This window comes from Electrona antarctica (assembly GCF_951216825.1).
Source record: "Electrona antarctica genome assembly, chromosome: 20".
Lineage (NCBI taxonomy): Eukaryota > Metazoa > Chordata > Actinopteri > Myctophiformes > Myctophidae > Electrona > Electrona antarctica.
The window spans coordinates 3,123,598-3,144,082 of record NC_136801.1 but is presented as its reverse complement, the minus strand read 5'-3'; the positions used below and the strand labels follow the sequence as shown (position 1 = coordinate 3,144,082).

At 44.1% G+C, this 20,485-nt stretch overlaps 1 protein-coding gene across 4 annotated transcripts in view; it reads left to right on the top strand.

Moving 5' to 3' along the window:
- Positions 1 to 20,485, top strand: part of oxsr1b (oxidative stress responsive kinase 1b) — a 183,680-nt gene that overhangs the window by 152,535 nt on the left and 10,660 nt on the right. For 3 of the 4 annotated variants that reach the window (XM_079489157.1, XM_079489155.1, XM_079489156.1), the window contains exons 5-12: positions 4,529 to 4,584; positions 6,034 to 6,143; positions 7,854 to 7,955; positions 8,838 to 8,971; positions 10,785 to 10,833; positions 13,727 to 13,792; positions 14,812 to 14,934; positions 20,210 to 20,245. In XM_079489157.1, the coding sequence (XP_079345283.1) occupies positions 4,529 to 4,584; positions 6,034 to 6,143; positions 7,854 to 7,955; positions 8,838 to 8,971; positions 10,785 to 10,833; positions 13,727 to 13,792; positions 14,812 to 14,934; positions 20,210 to 20,245 (676 nt within the window). Of the gene's footprint in view, positions 1 to 4,528; positions 4,585 to 6,033; positions 6,144 to 7,853; positions 7,956 to 8,837; positions 8,972 to 10,784; positions 10,834 to 13,726; positions 13,793 to 14,811; positions 14,935 to 15,514; positions 15,593 to 20,209; positions 20,246 to 20,485 lie in introns of all 4 variants that reach the window. The other variant, XM_079489158.1, reaches the window with a different exon arrangement.

Here is a 20,485-nt window from a genome sequence, read left to right as displayed (position 1 = left end):
TGAGAAAACATACGTTTACATTGCCAAAGCACAATACAACAATACAGCAATACAATCAAAACAAACATGATGTACATTTGAAAGTCAGAATCTTCAATAGATCAATTTCTATGTACCAAGATCACTGGATGCAGGTATAGTGCAGGAATATACACAATGATTAGTCTTTAGGGTGGTTGTGTTCCGTTTGATATCCTTCTCCTATCACAGCAACTCACGAATCTTGCTGCTGTGTTTGTTTGCACATTGTTCTACTTCGCCCAGCAGATATGGGAGTTTTTTGTCATTGGTCATGTTTTCAAAATCTCCGTGTGTGGTTGTAATCTGTGGGAAGTATATGTGTCTCTGATGTCTTGGTACATCAGAGACGGTTAGGAAGTGTAGCTTCCTAACCATCTGTCATTGTGTGTGCAGTGGGTGGCGTGTGCAGTGGGTGGCGTGTGCAGTGGGTGGCGGGTGCAGTGGGTGGCGGGTGCAGTGGGTGGCGTGTGCAGTGGGTGGCGGGTGCAGTGGGTGGCGGGTGCAGTGGGTGGTGGGTGCAGTGGGTGCAGTGTGCAGTGGGTGCAGTGGGTGGCGGGTGCAGTGGGTGGCGGGTGCAGTGGGTGGCGGGTGCAGTGGGTGCAGTGTGTGCAGTGGGTGGCGGGTGCAGTGGGTGGCGGGTGCAGTGGGTGGCGGGTGCAGTGGGTGGCGGGTGCAGTGGGTGGCGTGTGCAGTGGGTGGCGTGTGCAGTGGGTGGCGGGTGCAGTGGGTGGCGGGTGCAGTGGGTGGCGTGTGCAGTGGGTGGCGGGTGCAGTGGGTGGCGTGTGCAGTGGGTGGCGTGTGCAGTGGGTGGCGGGTGCATACTGCATAGTCTGCCTTCTCACATCACATTACAAGTAAGGTGGGTGAACAACTTGGTTGTGCCTAAAGGCTCATATTGCAGTTTAAAGGTAGAGAGAAGAGCATAAAGTGCATAACATGACAAAGTGAGTGCATAATAAATAAAGTTCATCATGGGTGCATCATGTATGTACTAGACTGGGCTATAACCCAGGAATCAGCCCAGCTCCTAATCCAGACAACAGTCTTGTCAACTTGACTATTGTAATTCGCTCCTTACTGGCCTACCGGCATGTGCACTTAAGCCTCTCCAAATGATCCAAAATGCCGCAGCTCGTCTGGTCTTCAACCAGCCAAAATTCTCACATATCTCCCCCCCCTGCACTGGCTCCCAGTCGCTGCCCGCACAGAATACAAAACTCTGATGCTGGCATTCAAAGCAACCAAAGGTATGGCTCCCCCATATCTTGCAACCATGATTGAACCCTACAAACCCTCCCGCGCACTCAGATCAGCCAACGCAGGAAAGCTGGAAGTACCCTCACTAAAAACGCCGGGACAACGCTCCACACGTCCCAAACTCTTCTCCCTTCTGGCCCCAAAACTGTGGAATGCACTCCCCGTTGCAATCAGAACTGCAGCCTCACTCCCAATCTTCCGCCGTAGTCTGAAGACCCACCTTTTCAGACTCCATCATGGCCCATAGCACTTATCCTACCCCCTTAGATAGCACTTTTAGACTTAGATAGCATTTGAAACAGACTTATAGCATGTCATGTAGACAGCACAATAATTGCATTGTATGTAGTCATAGCACATCATAGAACATATGTATAGCATAGCATAGTATATATGTATAGTTAATATGTATAGCGTCATTATATAGATATGTTCTAGTCACGTTCTTAGCTTACGCATGTTTCTTGATAAATGCTTTTTATATATGTGATGTATTCCCATACTTTTGTTCTTGCCTAATGTAAGTCGCTCTGGATTAAGAGCGTCTGCTAAATGCCTAAATTGTAAATTGTATAACAAAAAGAGTCCCTGTTTTTGTTACAGCCTGTAGAACCAGCCTCGGGCCTTAATGGGTCTTAATGGGCTCTTTTATTTCCTCGTCTTTCGCTTGACCCCTTTGGTCAGACGTTACCGTTAGTCTGTCGCCATGACAACTCTGTCTAGGTAGCTGTGCGTGTGTGTGTGTGTGTGTGTGTGTGTGTGTGTGTGTGTGTGTGCGTGTGCGCGTGTGCGTGTGCGCGTGTGCGTGCGCGTGCGCGTGCGTGCGTGTCCTCTTATCATCACCATGAGTGTTTAATCCATTGAGACCTGGAACGCATCCATGTCACGTTAGCGTTTAACCACATTAACCATTAACCCATTTTGGGGCGGGAACCCGTTTTGGTGTTTTAAACATTGTTATAATTTAGCTATTGAAAAATAGCAGATCTACAAGCTCATAGCGCGCCACCGAGTGGCGCGCTATGAACTTGTAGGTCTGCTATTTTTGAAAAGTCGTTAAAATGTGCCTCAAATCTTTCCGAAAATTGTCATGATTTAGAAAACTTTTTTTTTTTTTTAAATTTCGACGTCAGGCCTGAATGGGTTAAGTGGAGACTCCATCGGGCGCTAATAAAGAACAAAAATAAAGAAATCCGAGCAGGGAGGATGAGAGCTTTGAAATCCCTGTGGAATTAAAATACTGACTGAATACTGAATACTTAAACATTTCCAGGTTTAAGACCTCACATTGAATGGCTCGTTGAGAAGAGTTGATGGACCTGACATAATGTTCAGGAACTGTGTCGGATTGGGTGTACCTTCCTGAGTCCTCTGTACCGAGGAATTTACATTGAATTGGTGTCAGGGTAGTCTAGTACCCTTTTTGTGCCAAGGATCCCTAGGATCCCTATATATATATATATATATATATATATATATATATATATATATATATATATATGGCCACAGAACCATCATCTGAAAATACGGACCCTCAGAAGAGAAGATTTACAACATTTTCAAGGTTTCAAGATTAAAAAAGAAAAATCAATAATAGCAGATGTACAAGCTCGCTGTGAACTTTTATATCTGCTATTTTCTATTAGCCAAAGTATAAAACATGGATAAAGGGTTTAAAATGATTGTGATGCTGTATTAACCCCCCCCCCAAGGAGCCCACTTTGAGAACCACTGGCCTATAGTAGCGTTGAGAGAGTATCCTCTCAGTGCGCTAATAATTATGTTACACGTTTTATGACCATACAAGCTACTGAATAGCTACTGTATGTGCTTTAGGACTGCATCATTGTAATCGCCCATTGCAATTATGATATTTTGTGGGAAAAATGTTTTTTATCTTTTTATTGTTGCTCAAATCAGTGCCATTTAAACAATGTATTAATATGAATGTAATGGCCTCTGTGAGCCTGATGGCTTGTTAACCCTCCTACTGTAGCATTGTGATGAGATTAATTGCCAACCAAATACAATGTTTGAATTAATTGCCAAGTTTGTTTCACAATTATTGTGGAACATAAAAACCTTTTGCGTACTTTGGATTAACTAATGTGCTTATTAATGGCTCAGTATCTCTCCCTCCGAATAAGAGCAAAATGGTTAACTATGGAATCGTGCATTTCCCGTCAGTGTGTGTGTGTTGGTTGGTTGGTCGGGGTGAGAGACCACGTGACATCATCAGGGATGGAGCACGTGACATCACATGACATCAACATTAAGCCTGTATATGGAGATCCCTGATGTCATCAATATTGGCCAGCAACTCTACATCTGACCTGTAACCTCAAACCCTTAGAGCTCCATATATGGAGCTGACCTGTTATGACATTCCATATGTTGATCCTTCCCCATCCATCCTTCCTCTTCGATGTCTCCCTTTTGACTGACACCGGTCCATTTAAACTCTAGACGGGCCTGCCCTAAAGTTATTAGTGCACCGCGCCCGGCAGCCGGCGAAAACTAGAGTTCTTAACAAGCCCGATAAAGGGCGAAAAGCTCCCTGAAGCGCCCTAAAGCGAGAAGCGCCCTAAAGAGAAGCGACCTCGCCCTTTTGGGGTCGGTGGGGTCGGTGGCACAGTTGGTAGTGCTGTCGCCTCACAGCTAGAAGGTCCTGGGTTCGATTCCCGCTCGGGACGCTGTGGGTGCTGGCGGCGTGTTTCCTCCTCCGCGTCATCAGTGCCCATACCCGAGGCAGGGTTGGCAAAAAGGCCTATCTGTGTGGAGTTTGCATGTTCTCCCCTTGTCCCCTAGGGTAGGTACCCTCACAAAAAACATGCAGTAATCCTGGTCTCTAAACTGCCTCCCCCTGGCCAGCCAGGGCACCTGATGGAGGGGAAAGGAACTGGTTGGAATAACGTGTTCCTTCCACGCGCTACGTCCAACCAGGGAAACTCCCCCCTGTCAGGTGCAAAGGAGCAACTTGGACACTCAGGCATGAAGGAAGCATGAGTTCAAGTCCGTTTCTCTCCCCATGTCCCCCATATATGGGGACTAGGTTGGCGGAGGGTGTGTAGAGCCCAGGATCACATTAGATAATTCACACAGGGGTGAAAAATGGGTTACAAAATCGTGGGATAAAAATTATAAAAAAAAAAAAAAAGAAACCTATTTCCATCCATCATGTTTTCCTTGACGTCTAACAGGTAAAGATACAGACGTAATACTGAAGAACCTCTTTGTCTCGTCCTGACAGGGATGTGAAGGCGGGAAACATTCTACTTGGAGAAGACGGCTCCGTGCAGATTGCAGGTATTTGGCCGCGAGGCTCTTGTTGCCTGTCACTGGTGACCCAGATTAGGTGTGTGAAGAATTAGCCGTTGCACATTCCCTCGCGGCGCTGGCAGCCTCATTTCCAGACTCATGAGTCAACGGCGTACATTGAATCATAGCTAGGATCATCTCTCGGCAGCGTACTTCTTCACAATAGACCCTGTGTGTGTCTGTGTGTGAATTATAATTAACTTTGCTGACTGTTGTGTACACAGAATACAGTGTCTGGGTTGTTGCCCTTCGTTTGCATTGAGTTTACCGTGTTATTTTTGACAGCAACATTTTGATTTAGTTTTGAGTAAAGGTTTTTGTCATATTTTAGTCATCTGAAATATTTTAGTTTTAGTCAACTAAATATACAGTACAATTTTACACTTTATTTTGTTGACAAAAGAATATTTTGGCGGGCCTTAATGGCGTCGTAATGTCTGATTTTGCACTTTGGTTGAATGCTGAAAATGGCTGATCTACAAGCTTACAACGCATGGCAGCACAACCTGAGCTTACAGATCTGTTATTTTCAGAGCGCAACCAAACATAAGATGAATTGTCTATTAGTTCTACTGGACCTCTTCTCCACTAGTCCCTCCCTAACATTTAGTTCTACTGGACCTCTTCTCCACTAGTCCCTCCCTAACATTTAGTTCTACTGGACCTCTTCTCCACTAGTCCCTCCCTAACATTTAGTTCTACTGGACCTCTTCTCCACTAGTCCCTCCCTAACATTTAGTTCTACTGGACCTCTTCTCCACTAGTCCCTCCCTAACATTTAGTTCTACTGGATCTCTTCTCCACTAGTCCCTCCCTAACATTTTACTCTAGTTCTTATCTGTTGACGAAATTGTCAATAACTGTTACTTAGTTTTAGTCATCATAGCTTAGTTTTTATTTAGTACTTGTCAGTGACAAAAAGGGTAACCGACGAACATTTTTTTTGTCATAGTTTTAGTCAATGAAATTAAAGGGACATTTCACCCTTTTAGCAAAAATATATATGTTAATGACGTTTAGAAGATTTAGAACACTTTCCTGGGGGTCTTTGTGTGTGTAATATGTGGTTTTAGATATTTTAGATTGTAGCAGTAAGCCCAGTGACTCTGATGTCATGGACACTGGGCTCACTTCCTTCCTGGACTACATGTTGTCTCAGTAAGACAGCCCTCCCCCTATCCACAAGGAGGAGCAGTGCACCAAAGCATTATGGGAATTGTAGTCCAGGAAGGAAGTGAGCCCAGTGTCCATGACATCAGAGACACTGGGCTCACTGCTAAAATCTAAAATATCTAAAACCACATATTAGACACATAAAGACCCCCAGGAAAGTGTTCTAAATCTTCTAAACGTCATTAACATATATTTTTATGCAAAAAGGGTGAAATGTCCCTTTAACACTGCACCCACCCCACCCCCCTTTTTCTGCCCCCACAGACTTCGGCGTCAGTGCCTTTCTCGCTACGGGTGGCGACATGACCCGAAATAAAGTGCGCAAAACGTTTGTGGGAACGCCGTGCTGGATGGCTCCAGAGGTCATGGAACAGGTGAGCGTGATTTTGCTCTCGGCGCTGATCCGATCCGAGGGGGGGAACAACCAACCGTGGCAAAAATAAACAAAACGATCTGGCCTGGCCTCGCCTCTGTAGCCTACGGCAGAGATAACAGCCATATTTGAGGAGTGCAGCATAGCACACATTTCTACTGCAACATGGGTTTGTTTTAGTGAATGCTGCTGGTTTTCTATAAAAACATGGAGCCATGTAGCCATAGCTTACAGTCTCTGTGAACCCCTTTTGGTGTTAGCATTATGTTATACTTTAGCTATTGAAAAATAGCAGATCTACGAGCTTGTAGGTCTGCTATTTTTTTTAAATCGTGAAAATGTGGTGCAAATCTTTGAATATATATTTCAGAGCGAACATTTTTAACTAAAATATTTGCTTCTGGGGAGGTCCCTGAAACTACATATTTTGAGATGGGGGTCCGTGGCCCAATGGAGATAATTCTGGGGGTCCTTGACATGAAAAAGGTTGAGCACATTACATTACATTACATTACATTACAGTCATTTAGCAGACGCTTTTATCCAAAGCGACTTACAATAAGTGTATTCAACATAGGTAGGGAACAAAAACTACTAATCACCAGAAGTCTTTAGTGCATTTTCTGCAAAAACAAGCAACCAAGAGTATACCTAGCGCTAAGGTAAAAATGCAATATATCAGCTACCTATTTCCTTAACCGGATGAGACAAAATAGCTAAATCAAATGAGCATGAGCTAAAACAATTAAGTGTATCGACTAAACAAGATCCAATAAACAATACAACAATAGAAAACAAACGTTCGTACAACTAGTTAACAACAAGTAGGTCAGGCAGAGAGGAAGGGTAGTGTTTCCTGAAGAGGTGGGTTTTCAACCTGCGGCGAAATATGGGCAGTGACTCTGCTGTCCTAACATCAGTGGGGAGTTCATTCCACCACTGTGGGGCCAGAACAGAAAAGAGTCGTGACCGTGTGGATCGGCCAGAAGGACCCTTGAGTGACGAGGCAATCAGTCGCCCCGAGGTGGCAGACCGAAGTGGTCGGGCAGGGGTGTAGGCATCGACCATAGCCCGGAGATAGGAAGGAGCTGTTCCTTTCACTGCCCTATAGGCTAACACCAGGGTTTTGAACTGGATGCGGGCCGCTACGGGGAGCCAGTGTAGAGAACGGAGAAGGATGGTTGTGTGGGAGAACTTGGGGCGGTTGAACACCAGACGAGCCGCAGCTTTCTGAACAAGCTCCAGAGGTCTGATGGCAGATGCCGGAGCACCAGCAAGGAGGGAGTTGCAGTAGTCCAGGCGGGAGATGACGAGAGCCTGGATGAGCACCTGGGCTGCCTTCTCCGTGAGGAAGGGGCGAATCCTCCTGATGTTGTAGAGGAGGAATCTGCAGGACCTTGTCACTGATGCGATGTTTGCCGAGAACGTCAGTTGATCGTCCAGGGTCACACCCAGATTTTTCGCAGTATGTCAGCACAACTATGTCAGCACAACTGACATACGTAGAAGCATGGGTTTTTCAGAAAACTATTATGATTTAGAAGCCTTTTTTTGAATTGCCATCAATCCAAAATGGGTTAAATAACATACTCTCTATATGACATTTTTAACATTGTGGTCAAAACATGACCTCATGTTGTGTGTTTGGACGTGGTTGGGGATGGAAGCAAATCTGATCTGTTCAGGTTGTGGATGGTTTGTGTTCCTGCAGGTGAGAGGTTACGACTTCAAAGCAGATATCTGGAGTTTTGGGATCACGGCAATTGAGCTCGCCTCAGGGGCTGCGCCTTATCACAAATACCCTCCCATGAAGGTCAGTGATGTGAACCAGCGGTACACTAAAGGGCCATATTTTTGCCAGTGCCTTACCACTTATCCCTTAAACTTCTTCAAATAGCTGATCTACAGGCTCACAACATATATATATGATAAGGGTGGCTGTGGCTCAGGAGGCAGAGCAGGTCGTCCAATGATCCCTGGGTCGGCGGTTCGAATCCCGGCTCCTCCTGTCCACATGTCGAAGTGTCCTTGGGCAAGACACTGAACCCCACATTGCCTCCAATGAGTCGGTCGGTGTGAGCTCGCCACCGTTGGTGTGTGAATGTGGGAAGTGAGGACGCTGGCGTCGACTGTTCGCCGCTTCACCTCCCAATGTATGAATGAATGAACCATTGTAAAGCGCTTTGAGCACTTGGAAAAGCGCTATAAAAAAAAAAAATTTAAAGGGCAAAGAAGTTTAGGGGTAAAGCACTGACAAAAATATAGGCCACAAGTATGCATACTTTAGTTAAATACTCAAATTATGAAGTACATTTTCTTTCTAATATCAATGCATAGCTGTATTGAACATAATTACAGTTGTGAAAGTAGCAGTTCTACAAGCTAGGCGTTGTGAGCTTGTAGAACTGCTCCCTGAACCTTTGGGTGCTTAACCCATTCTGGACGGGAACCCCTTTTGGTGTTTTAACTAAGCATTATGTTATACTTTAGCTATTGAAAAATAGCAGATCTACAAGCTCATAGCGCGCCACCGAGTGGCGCGCTATGACCTTGTAGGTCTGCTATTTTTGAAAAATCGTAAAGATGCGCCACAAATCTTTGAATATATATTCTTTCAGAGCGAAAGTTTTTTTTATTTCGACGTCAGGCCTAAATAATGGGTTAATGTGGGTCTGTGGATGTTTTACGTGTGCAGGTGTTGATGCTGACCCTGCAGAACGACCCCCCCGGCCTGGAGACGGGCATCACAGACAAGGAGATTGTGAAGAAATACGGCAAATCCTTCAGGAAAATGATCTCCCTGTGTCTACAGAAGGAGCCCGAGAAAAGGTGGCCGTTGTTTAGTCCACGCACGCACACACACACACACACACACACACACACTAGGCATGTAACGATACACTCAACTCACGATACGATACGTATCACGATATGAGGTTCACGATACGATTTTTCATGATATATTCAACACAATTATTTTCCAGACAAATGACCGAAAAATATATTTTTTTAAATTATTTATCTTCCTCCCCAAGCTTTTTTCATAATTTGTATTTAACTACATTGCAAAAGTAGCATTACTTTTCATGTAAAATTACTTAATTTCTGTGCAACAACTTTCATGTTTAAACCTACATGTAGCTCGAGTTAACATTTCTTCTTTTCTTTGATGGCATCTTAGGATAGATGTAGACCTATTTGACAGTGCAGAAACATAATTGCTTGATGTATTAATGAGCATCAATAACGACCATCACCTGTGTCACAGACACATACAGCTCCCCTCTGCAGGCCTCTACTACTGAAAGTGACTGCATGGAGTCTGTCTCATTTCTCTCCAAAAGCACGTGAATATGATGGAATATATACTGTATATCGATATATCGTTACATGCCTAACACACACACGGTAGAGCCAGCACACAGTAATGAACCGAATGAACCCTGGCATCCGTATGTTGGGCAGCATGCGCAGAGTGAGCTTGTAGATCGTATGTTGGGCACCATGCGCAGAGTGAGCTTGTAGATCGTATGTTGGGCACCATGCGCAGAGTGAGCTTGTAGAGTATGTTGGGCACCATGCGCAGAGTGAGCTTGTAGATCGTATGTTGGGCACCATGCGCAGAGTGAGCTTGTAGATCGTATGTTGGGCACCATGCGCAGAGTGAGCTTGTAGATCGTATGTTGGGCACCATGCGCAGAGTGAGCTTGTAGATCGTATGTTGGGCACCATGCGCAGAGTGAGCTTGTAGATCGGCTGTACAACAAAGTATATATGGGGTGTAAGTGGTTAAACGATGACTTCCTCCATTTTCAACCTATCTTCGTATAATTATTCCTAATGCTCGAGATAAAACTGTGCCATATTATGTGAGGACCAATTCTATGAAGATACCGGCAGGTTGGAAATGGGTGAAATCATCACCCGTGACTTTGGCTTCCAACAGATGGATTTATCACACGACAGTGACGTTTTGACAACACGCGTCAGTGACATTTTGACAACACGCGTCAGTGACATTTTGACAACACGCGTCAGTGACATTTTGACAACACGCGTCAGTGACATTTTGACAACACGCGTCAGTGACATTTTGACAACACACGACAGTGGGGTGCAGTACTTAGTTTAGACAGTTTTTGACTAGTCATTGGTTAGACCAGTCATTAGTCCTACAACTACAACCTATCTCAAACCCTCACCCTAAACCTAACCTCCCACGGGGCAGCACACCTAAACCTATCCTTAACCCATGTCTAACCAATGACTAGTCTAAACTAAGTGGGGTGACATTTTGACAACACGCGTCAGTGACATTTTGACAACACGCGTCTGCTTCCAGACAACTCCAAAAAAAGCTGTGTGATATAATTGAAGTTAGTATGTCTATAGAGCTAGCATTGATATTTTTGGCCAGGTACTACGGTAATTCAGTCTTATCGCTGCTACTATTTACAGGATGTGGGTGTATTTTGTCGTAACGCACACGCTACACCGTACACGCGGGGGTAATAATTTTGTTTCCGCTGCAGTTCTAAGACATCTCTGAAAACAGACGCTAGGCTGTTGTGAGTCAGTGGGGCTTTGAGAAAGACGGGTCTGAAAAAAGGAGGTGATTCACTGGCATTGTGTTGTTTTTCAGGCCCACGTCGTCGGAGTTGCTGAAGCATAAATTCTTTCAGAAAGCAAAGGTATGTGGCTGTTCCTCCTCCTTGACTCTTAAGACTTAAAACGCCAGCTCAGTGAGTCTGCATCATCTCCCCTCCTCGGTCACCAATAGACTTAAAACACCAGCTCAGTGAGTCTGCATCATCTCCCCTCCTCCTTAAGACTTAAAACACCAGCTCAGTGAGTCTGCATCATCTCCCCTCCTCGGTCACCAATAGACTTAAAACACCAGCTCAGTGAGTCTGCATCGTCTCCCCTCCTCCTTAAGACTTAAAACACCAGCTCAGTGAGTCTGCATCATCTCCCCTCCTCGGTCACCAATAGCCACCAGGGATACCAAAGTGAATGATATTTTCGGTGTTACCCATTCCCATTCGTCACAATCAAATGGGTTAACCCATTTTGACCTGAGATCAGATTCTAAAAATGTCTTCTACATCCTGACAGTTTTCTGAAAAAGCTATGTTTCTATGTCAGTCGTTCTTTGATTTTTCAAAAATAGCAGACCTACAAGCTCGTAGCGCGCCACTCGGTGGCGCGCTATGAGCTTGTAGATCTGCTATTTTTCAATAGCTAAAGCATAACATAATGCTAACACCAAAATGGGTTCCCGCCCAAAATGGGTTAAGACTTAAAACACCAGCTCAGTGAGTCTGCATCATCTCTCCTCCTCGGTCACCAACAGCCACCAGGGATACAAAGTGAAGGATATTTTCGGTGTTACCCATTCCCATTCGTCACAATCAAATGGCTTAAGACTTAAGACTTAAAACACCAGCTCAGTGAGTCTGCATGGTCTCCCCTCCTCGGTCACCAACAGCCACCAGGGATACAAAGTGAACGATATCTTCGGTTGTTACCCATTCCCATTCGTCACAATCAAATGGCTTAACCCAGTGGTTCCCAAAGTGGGGTCCGGGTACCCCCAGGCGTCCTTGAGGGAGTTCCAGGGGGTCCGGGGACCCCCAGGCGTCCTTGAGGGAGTTCCAGGGGGTCCGGGGACCCCCAGGCGTCCTTGAGGGAGTTCCAGGGGGTCCGGGGACCCCCAGGCGTCCTTGAGGGAGTTCCAGGGGGTCCGGGGACCCCCAGGGGTCCTTGAGGGAGTTCCAGGGGGTCCCCAGCTAAATGGAACCAAACTGACCCTAACGGGTCCGTTTGGTTCCATTTGTACACTCTCAGAGTTCCATTAACATTGATTTTACAATGGGGGTCTCAGAGATAGAAATTACAATACATTAAATGGGGGTCTGTAGACTAATACATGTTAAACTGGGGGTCCTTGAAATTAAACGGGTTGAGAATCACTGCTAGAGCCGTCAAAATCTTCTCTTATGGGGACACCTGGCATATCTCTTTCAAATGGGGGTCCGCGGGCTCATTAGTGTCAATGTAGGGGTCCTTGACATGAAAACGTCTGGGAACCACTGGGTTAAACACATCCCTGAGGTGTCGGCGCCTATCACGACGGTTCTCACATGGTCCAAAATGTCTCGTCCTCCCAGCTGAGGTCAGTGCAGCATTCCTCTCCCTACTGGCCATGGCGTGCTGTAACTGTTTCTATAACAAAGGCAGGGATAAGCAGCCTATCTCCAGCTTCCGGCCTGTCCTGTACAGCTACTAACGGGAACAACTAGAGCGCTGGCTAAGCACTTTACAACGGCCCAAATCCAACTTTTTGCTTTGGTGTACATGACCCTGGTCAGCAGTAAGGTTTTTGCAGTACTCCACATGTCCAGCAGAGGGAGAGCCTGTGCACACCTGGAGCAGGCAGTAGCACATGGCCTCTCACTGGAAACCAAAACACACTAATAGAGTAAATAGACATAACATCTTTGCACTTCCTCAGTTATTATTTAGAACAATGTTGACGTTATACAGTACAGTAAATACCTGGGGAATCAGGTAACGGTGATCGTCATTTTAGTAGGTTCTGTCCTAGAGGTACATGGAATCCTGCCTCAAAACAACTGTTGATATTCTACCTGGAATGGACAGCTAGAGTTTAACCCATTTAAGCCTGACATCGAAATTTAAAAAATGTATTTTTTTAAATGTATTTATTTCTGAAAACCTCATCAGTGGTTCTCAATATTTCATGTCAAGGAACCCAAACATTATATGTAATATGCCTCCGCCCTCCCATCTGAAAATATGTTGTTCCAGGGACCTCCCCCCAGAAGCAAAGATTTGAGTTAAAATGTTCACTCAAATGTTCACCCATTTTCACGATTTTTCAAAAATAGCTAAAGTATAACATAATGCTTTAAAACACCAAACATGCAAACTTGTTTTAGAAATGCGCTATGCAGCGAAAGGGCCTTTCTGTAGGTACCCTCACATGTTCTCCCCGTGTCCCCTAGGGTAGGTACCCTCACATGTTCTCCCCGTGTCCCCTAGGGTAGGTACCCTCACATGTTCTCCCCGTGTCCCCTAGGGTAGGTACCCTCACATGTTACATGTACTCCCCGTGTCCCCTATAGGGTAGGTACCCTCACAAAAAACATGCAGTAATCCTGGTCTCTAAACTGCCTCCCCCTGGCCAGCCGGGGCGCCTGATGGAGGGGAAAGGAACTGGTTGGAATAACGTGTTCCTTCCACGCGCTACGTCCAACCAGGGAAACTCCCCCCTGTCATGTGTAAAGGAGCAACTTGGACACTCAGGCATGAAGGAAGCATGAGTTCAAGTCCCTTGCTCTCCCCATGTCCCCCATATATGGGGACTAGGCTGGCGGAGGGTGTGTAGAGCCCAGGATCACATTAGATAATTGACACAGGGGTGAAAAATGGGTTACAAAATCGTGGGATAAAAATGATAGAAAAAAAAAAAGAAATGCGCTATGCACTGCATTTGTGCCCTATATACTGTGTCATGATCGTGACTGTTCTCATTATAACGTCCTCCCTTCCACATGGCAGAACAACGAGTATTTACAAGAGAGGCTACTACAAAGAGCGCCCACAATAACGGAGAGGTCGAAAAGGGTGAGGACGCCATGCTGGTTTTATCAGTGATGATACAAAGGAATGACCACGACGCTGCCGTTAGTGTGACAGAATTCGGTCTGCGTGTGCGTGTGCGTGTGCGTGCGTGCGTGCGTGTGTGTGTGTGTGTGTGTGTGTGTGTGTGTGTGTGTGTGTGTGTGTGTGTGTGTGTGTGTGTGTGTGTGTGTGTGTGTGTGTGTGTGTGTGTGTGTGTGTGTGTGTGTGTGTGTGTGTGTGTGTGTGTGTGTGTGTGTGTGTGTAGATAGCATTTGAAACTTATAGACTTATAGCTTGAGACTTATAGCATGTCATGTAGACAGCACAATAATTGCATTGTATGTAGTCATAGCACTTCATAGTACAGTACATATGTATAGCATAGTATATATGTATAGTTTATATGTATAGTGTCATTATATAGATATGTTCTAGTTACATTCTTAGCTTACGCATGTTTCATGATAAATGCATTTTATATATGTGATGTATCCCCATGCTTTTTTGTTCTTGCCTAATGTAAATCGCTCTGGATTAAGAGCGTCTGCTAAATGCCTACATTGTAAATTGTGTGTGTGTGTGTGTGTGTGTGTGTGTGTGTGTGTGTGTGTGTGCGCGTGTGCGTGCGTGCGCACTTACCCTACCCCCTTAGATAGCATTTCTGTAGACTTAGATATCATTTGATACAGACTTATAGCATGTTATGTAGACAGCACTATAATTGCATTGTATGTAGTCATAGCACATCGAAGTACATATGTATAGCATAGTATAGTTTTATATGTATAGCTTCATTATATAGATATTCCACTGTTACATTCTTAGCTTACGGTACGCATGTTTCATGATAAATGCTTTTTATGTGATGTATTCCCATGCTTTTTTGCTCTTGCTTAATGTAAATCGCTCTGGATTAAGAGCGTCTGCTAAATTGTAAATTGTGTGTGTGTGTGTGTGTGTGTGTGCGTGTGCGTGTGCGTGTGCGTGTGCGTGCGCGTGCTTGCGTGCGTGCGTGCGTACAGGTGCGTCGAGTGCCAGGCTCCAGTGGGCGACTGCATAAAACGGAGGACGGCGAGTGGGAGTGGAGCGATGACGAGCTGGACGAAGAAAGCGAGGAGGGCAAGTTGGCCGTCGCAGCTTTAAGGGTGAGAAGACCCACCGGCGTCAACACACAGATATTATTATGTGTACATTCAGATGTACAGTATATCCATATCTATATACACACAATGTTTCAGCATCTCTGTCCTCGTCTCTCGTAGTTTCCATGCATGGAGATGAAATGTCATTTACGTGTCTACGCAGTAGCATCTTTGTCCTTTATCCCACTGAGCATTTTTGTAGTCTAATAGACGTATAAATGGATACAAAATTGGTCTAAAAACGGGGGTAAAAATAGTCTAAAAATGAAAGTTTTTTAGCAGTCTAGGTCTAGGCTTAGATTAGACGTTGAAACAACGTCTAATCTAATACAGGTCTACATTTAGACCTTGATTAGCCTGCAGGCTAATCAAGGTCTAAATGTAGACCGTCTATATATAGACGTTGAAACAACGTTGTTTCAACGTCTAATCTAAGCCTAGACTGCTAAAAAACTTTAATTTTTAGACTATTTTGACCCCATTTTTTTTCTAAAAGCCGAAAATTGCTCAGTGGGTTTTGTGTGCGTTGTTTCTCCACTGAGTGTAACCCTGTGTGTGTATGTTATGTGTCCTGACGACGAAGGACCAGCAGCCGAGGCCTGTTGGCGCACCCAGGCGTCAAGTGCGCTTCACCCTCCCGCTCGAGCAGCCCACCTCCAGGGTTGTTCATTTTTGCCACCACAAATACAGATGGCTGTCCCCTAACAAGGAAGGACTCTCTCTCTCTGGCCAGGGTTAACTATAGGGAATGTGACTGTGAGAGCAGGAAAGGCTTAAGATGAGAGGGTGGAGAACAGGGCAGGAAGCAACAAACTCTATTCACAAAAGGCCCCCATGTTGGTAATCACTCTGCAGACATTCTGACCATTACCAAGCTCAAGTGTGCAAGTATTTAGAATGAATGGCAATCAAGCAAACATGTCGTCTATTGCAGTAATGACCCAGGATATATGGAGGTATATTAGTTCAATTTGAACAGAAAGGAGGATTAAAAGGAGAGTGCATTTTGACACACTCGGAGCTAATTTTAGGTGGCGATCGAAACCACTTTCTGAAACACATGTACAGTAGCTTGTCTTTACATTACACTTACCATCCACTTACCAGCCTAATGGGATTCTATAATTGACCAAATGACATGACATTGGAATTGGATAGAAGCACAGTCAAGGAACACTGACCTATGGCCATTTTATCCAAATAAGGTGATCTTTTTAAACTGGAAAATAAACTCTGCTAGATACTATGCTGTCTGTGCCACTGTTTTTTGCAGAAAGCACTTAAAGGAAGAGGGGGACGTGTGTGTGTGTGTGCTGTGTTCGCAGATAAGCATGTTTCCTCAAGAGCTGATAGAAGAGAAGGGACTTTGTTCTAAAATTATGTAACTTCATCGCTATATAGTCGTCAGAAGACACACCACCAGCCAGTTATGCAATGGGTTAGTTATTCTAGACGGGGCACAACGTTTGTGACACCTTATAAAGCCATTTAAGATACAGTGAGAGTTACCTTTCCTGGAAGCCATCTGTATTTCTGTTTCTATTTCTGTTCATAAAATCCTCATTTCTTTATTTCTACTGACCAAATCAAAACCTTTAATCAATACCAGGCTGATTGATTGATGATTGATTAATTGATTAATAATTGATTAATTGATTCAATCAGAGCAACTAATGCTCGGTGAGGAATTCAAATTCATTTCAAATGCTGTCATGCTGTTTTTGTTCCTGGCTATTGTGTAACGGCAAAGCACATTAACTCCCATCAACTCCACTCCAGAACTCCCATATGTCTTTTTTTCTTTGACATTCAAATGAAATTATCGGTCTTTTTCTTCTTCTTTTCCAAAGAAACTGCATTATGATGAGCCCCATGAGCTCTTTCACAACCTTTTATTTCATCACACTTACTTACATAATGCCTCTCTCTGATATACCGTTGCGGTCTCTCTATAGTAAGAGTCTAGATGCTAGAAGCGCTCTCTGAACCAGACCCCAGACTGTTGGCTGCTGTTGGCAGTCAGTCCACTGTCAGTCCATACATAACGTCGCTGTCTGGCAGACACCTTGAATCTTCACATTTCTGTAAATCAATGACCAAAGTTAAAGTCCTTAAAGGAGAATTCCATGCTAGAAGTCTTTCTTACCTTTCTTACCTTTCTTTGTAGTTGTTACGTCCCCACCAAAGAGGTCAGGTGTTTTTTTGTGCAAAAACTCCTTATTGTCTATTTCCCCTACCATAAGCCCTCAATGATTGCATTGAATTGAATGGGAATTGAATGGGGCTATGGGGTGTTGTGCTAATTATCTTATTTCCATCAAAATAAGTAGTAAAGTGTGCCACTTGGGATATTATTTACATTATGAAGAGAGGATATATACAAAAAAATAATACTTTTGAGCAAATTAAATAAGCGAATTAGCACAACACCCCATAGCCCCATTCAATTCCCATTCAATGCAATTAATTTAGGGCTTATGGTAGGGGAAATAGCCAATAAGGAGTTTTTGCACAAAATAACACCTGGACCTCTTTAGTGGGGACGTAACAACTACAAAGAAAGGTAAGAAAGCCTTCTAGCATGGAATTCTCCTTTAAGTACTGTATGTGTGGTTTTTATGAATATGAACTAATATTAATTATTAACTACATTTGATCCATTGGAATACATCAGTGTTTTGGACCACCATTTGATGAGATTTATCCTATCAGACCCCAAATTTAAGACTATTTTGTTGATACCATAGGAGAGAATACAGGAAAGCGTTGATCAAAATTACAATTCTTCTACATTCTCTAATTGTGTAGACTTCTTGTATAAATTCAGTGATGCAGATGTTTAATTTAACAATAATTTAACAAAAAAAAATTTAAAACAATTAAACCAAATGGAACCTTTGGTTTCATTTTACACTCACGAGTTAAAGATCTACTGTATAGAGCGTCGCAGTCCCGCCCCCTCGAGAGACCTGGAAAAGAAATCCCCGTTCATTTTCCTCATAGACTTTTCAGAAAGTATTTATTTAAAGACGTTTACGGCGCGGACAAAGCCAACTCTTGTCGTGACAAATCATGACAACAAACAAAATTTTTCGGGCCAAACAAAGAATTAGAAAGTAGAAAGTAGTAATTATTTGTTTGGTCCAAAATATTGTGTGTGTTGTCATGATTTGTCACGACTCGAGTTGGCTTCGTACAACGCTTAAAAGGTCTTTCAATAAATACTTTATGAAATGTCTATGGGAAACATGCATTGGGATTAATTTCCTGGGCCTGGCGTCGTCATGAAAGGGGGCGGGACTGCGACGCTCTATAAGGGTCCATTTGGTTACCAACTATCCATCATTTAACTGGGGACCACCTGGAACCCCTTCTTTCGCCCTGGAAAGGTCAACTTTTGGACATGCAAGGTTTTCAGCCGACAGCAGCGAGTCGGTTCAGACTTCAGAGTATGTTCTGTCTGGCTCCACAGCGCTGGGAGTCGCCCCGGGCGACTAGATTCCTGCAGGCCAGCAGTCTTTAAGAATTTGATTATTTAACAAGGACAGTGTGTGTGCCTTTTTGTTCCCACAGATTTTTCCCCTTGCAATATCTGATTTCAGCTTTTTTGCTTTCATAAATCTAATACAAAAAAAAGACTTAAAAAAACGATATGTTGCAAAAAAAAAAAAAGGAAATCACTCGTTTACAGCCTAATCATCACAGTTAATGAATCAACAGGTTACATTTGATTCTATAGACTGCTTAATTAGTTATTAGTTATTAATTAGTAGATTAAATATAAAATTATAAGAAGCTAATTGAGTGTTGCATAGTATAATGTTTTTGTCCTCCATGCTGTTATGATACTCGGGGAGATGGTAATAAACGGGACAGACAAATTGGCGAAGTAAACGAGTGAGCCTTTTTTAGACAGTCCTACTTGCTTTCTCTGTGCGTGTGTGCTGGCTTGCATACAGTATGTGTTTGTGTGTGTGTGTGTGTGTGTGTGTGTGTGTGTACGTGTGCGTGCGTGAGTGCATTTGTTTGTACATTTGTGTGTATGCAATATTTTTGCCTTATTCTAGAGCAGTGATTCTCAACCTTTTTCAGGCCGAATAATAATCATGTGTAAACTGGGGACCCCCCAACCTGATAAGCATTTAAAATGTAGGAGTTGAGGCGTTGCAGAATGCCTCGCGTTGTGAGCCGTGTTGCGGCTATATTAACATTTTTGGGTCGTATATTTTTTTTCGAAAATTCGAAACATTATAAATTAGTATTTTTTGTTGATTACTTTTGATGCAGTAAATCAAGTTTTCTTTTTTTTTTAGTGTTGCTAGCCACTCCTATACGCAGCTATGTGTGTCCCTGTGTCCGAGCACGGACAGCTGCAACACCTTGCTAATACCACTGGATGGCACTGTTGAGCAGCGTCTCGCGCAGACAGAGGCCAGGGAGGAGGGCTTGTACAGTACAGTACAGTACAGTCAGATTCTTTTAGGTAATAAAAAGTCACTAAATTGTCACCCCCAAAATGGATTCATGTGGAGATCCCCCCCCTGGGCGGTCCCGACACACAGGTTGAGAAGCACTGTTCTACAGCAGTGAGTCCCAACCTGTGGGCCGGCTGGCGTGTGAAGTAAGGGGTTCAGTACTTAGTTTAGACAGTTTTTGGTTTAGACTAGTCATTGGTTAGACCAGTCATTAGTCCTACAACTACAACCTATCTCAAACCCTCACCCTAAACCTAACCTCCCACGGGGCAGCACACCTAAACCTAACCTTAACCCATGTCTAACCAATGACTAGTCTAAACTAAGTATGCACCCCGAAGTAAGGGGTCAGATGGGTGGGCCGCAAACGCATTGGTCAGATGGGTGGGCCGCGGACGCATTCAAGCGGGCCCTGGTCCAGAAAAGGTTGGGAACCGCTGCGCTAGGGGCGACTCACACGGTCGCAACAGATTGCTGTATGCTTGTTGTATACAAAGGGTGTGATACAGCTTGCCCCAATGCATTTCCAATGGGAGTCACATGGTTTGACACAACATTTGTGTTGTATGAGGGGGAGGGGGGCAGTCGAAACACAGCCGAAAGGCGTACAACAGCTTGTAGTCCAAAATGTTGTATCAAACCATGTGACTTCCATTGGAAATGCATTGGGGCAGCCATGACACTTACAACATTCATACAACAAGCATGCATCAATGTTTTAAAGGTGTGAGTGAGGCCCTAGAGATCAAAGGATATATTCTACTGTCTCTGACTGTAATCTCTCATGTGTTTTCCATCCATAGTCACCCAGAGTGAAGGAAGGATCCCAGAACTCAGAGGTGGGTCAAATTAAATTAGCTACCCTACAGTCGCTGTGGTGAATGACAGCGCTGGTAAAAGTACTCACATTTTTTTACTTAACTAAAAGTATCAATACTGCAATGTAGAAATACTCTGTTACCGCTAAAAGTAGTACAAATTCACTTGAGTAAAAATATTGGCATTATAATATACTCAAGTACTAAAAGTACTCATTATGCACAATGTCTCAAGCCTAGTAGCCAAAAAGTGAACCCGGA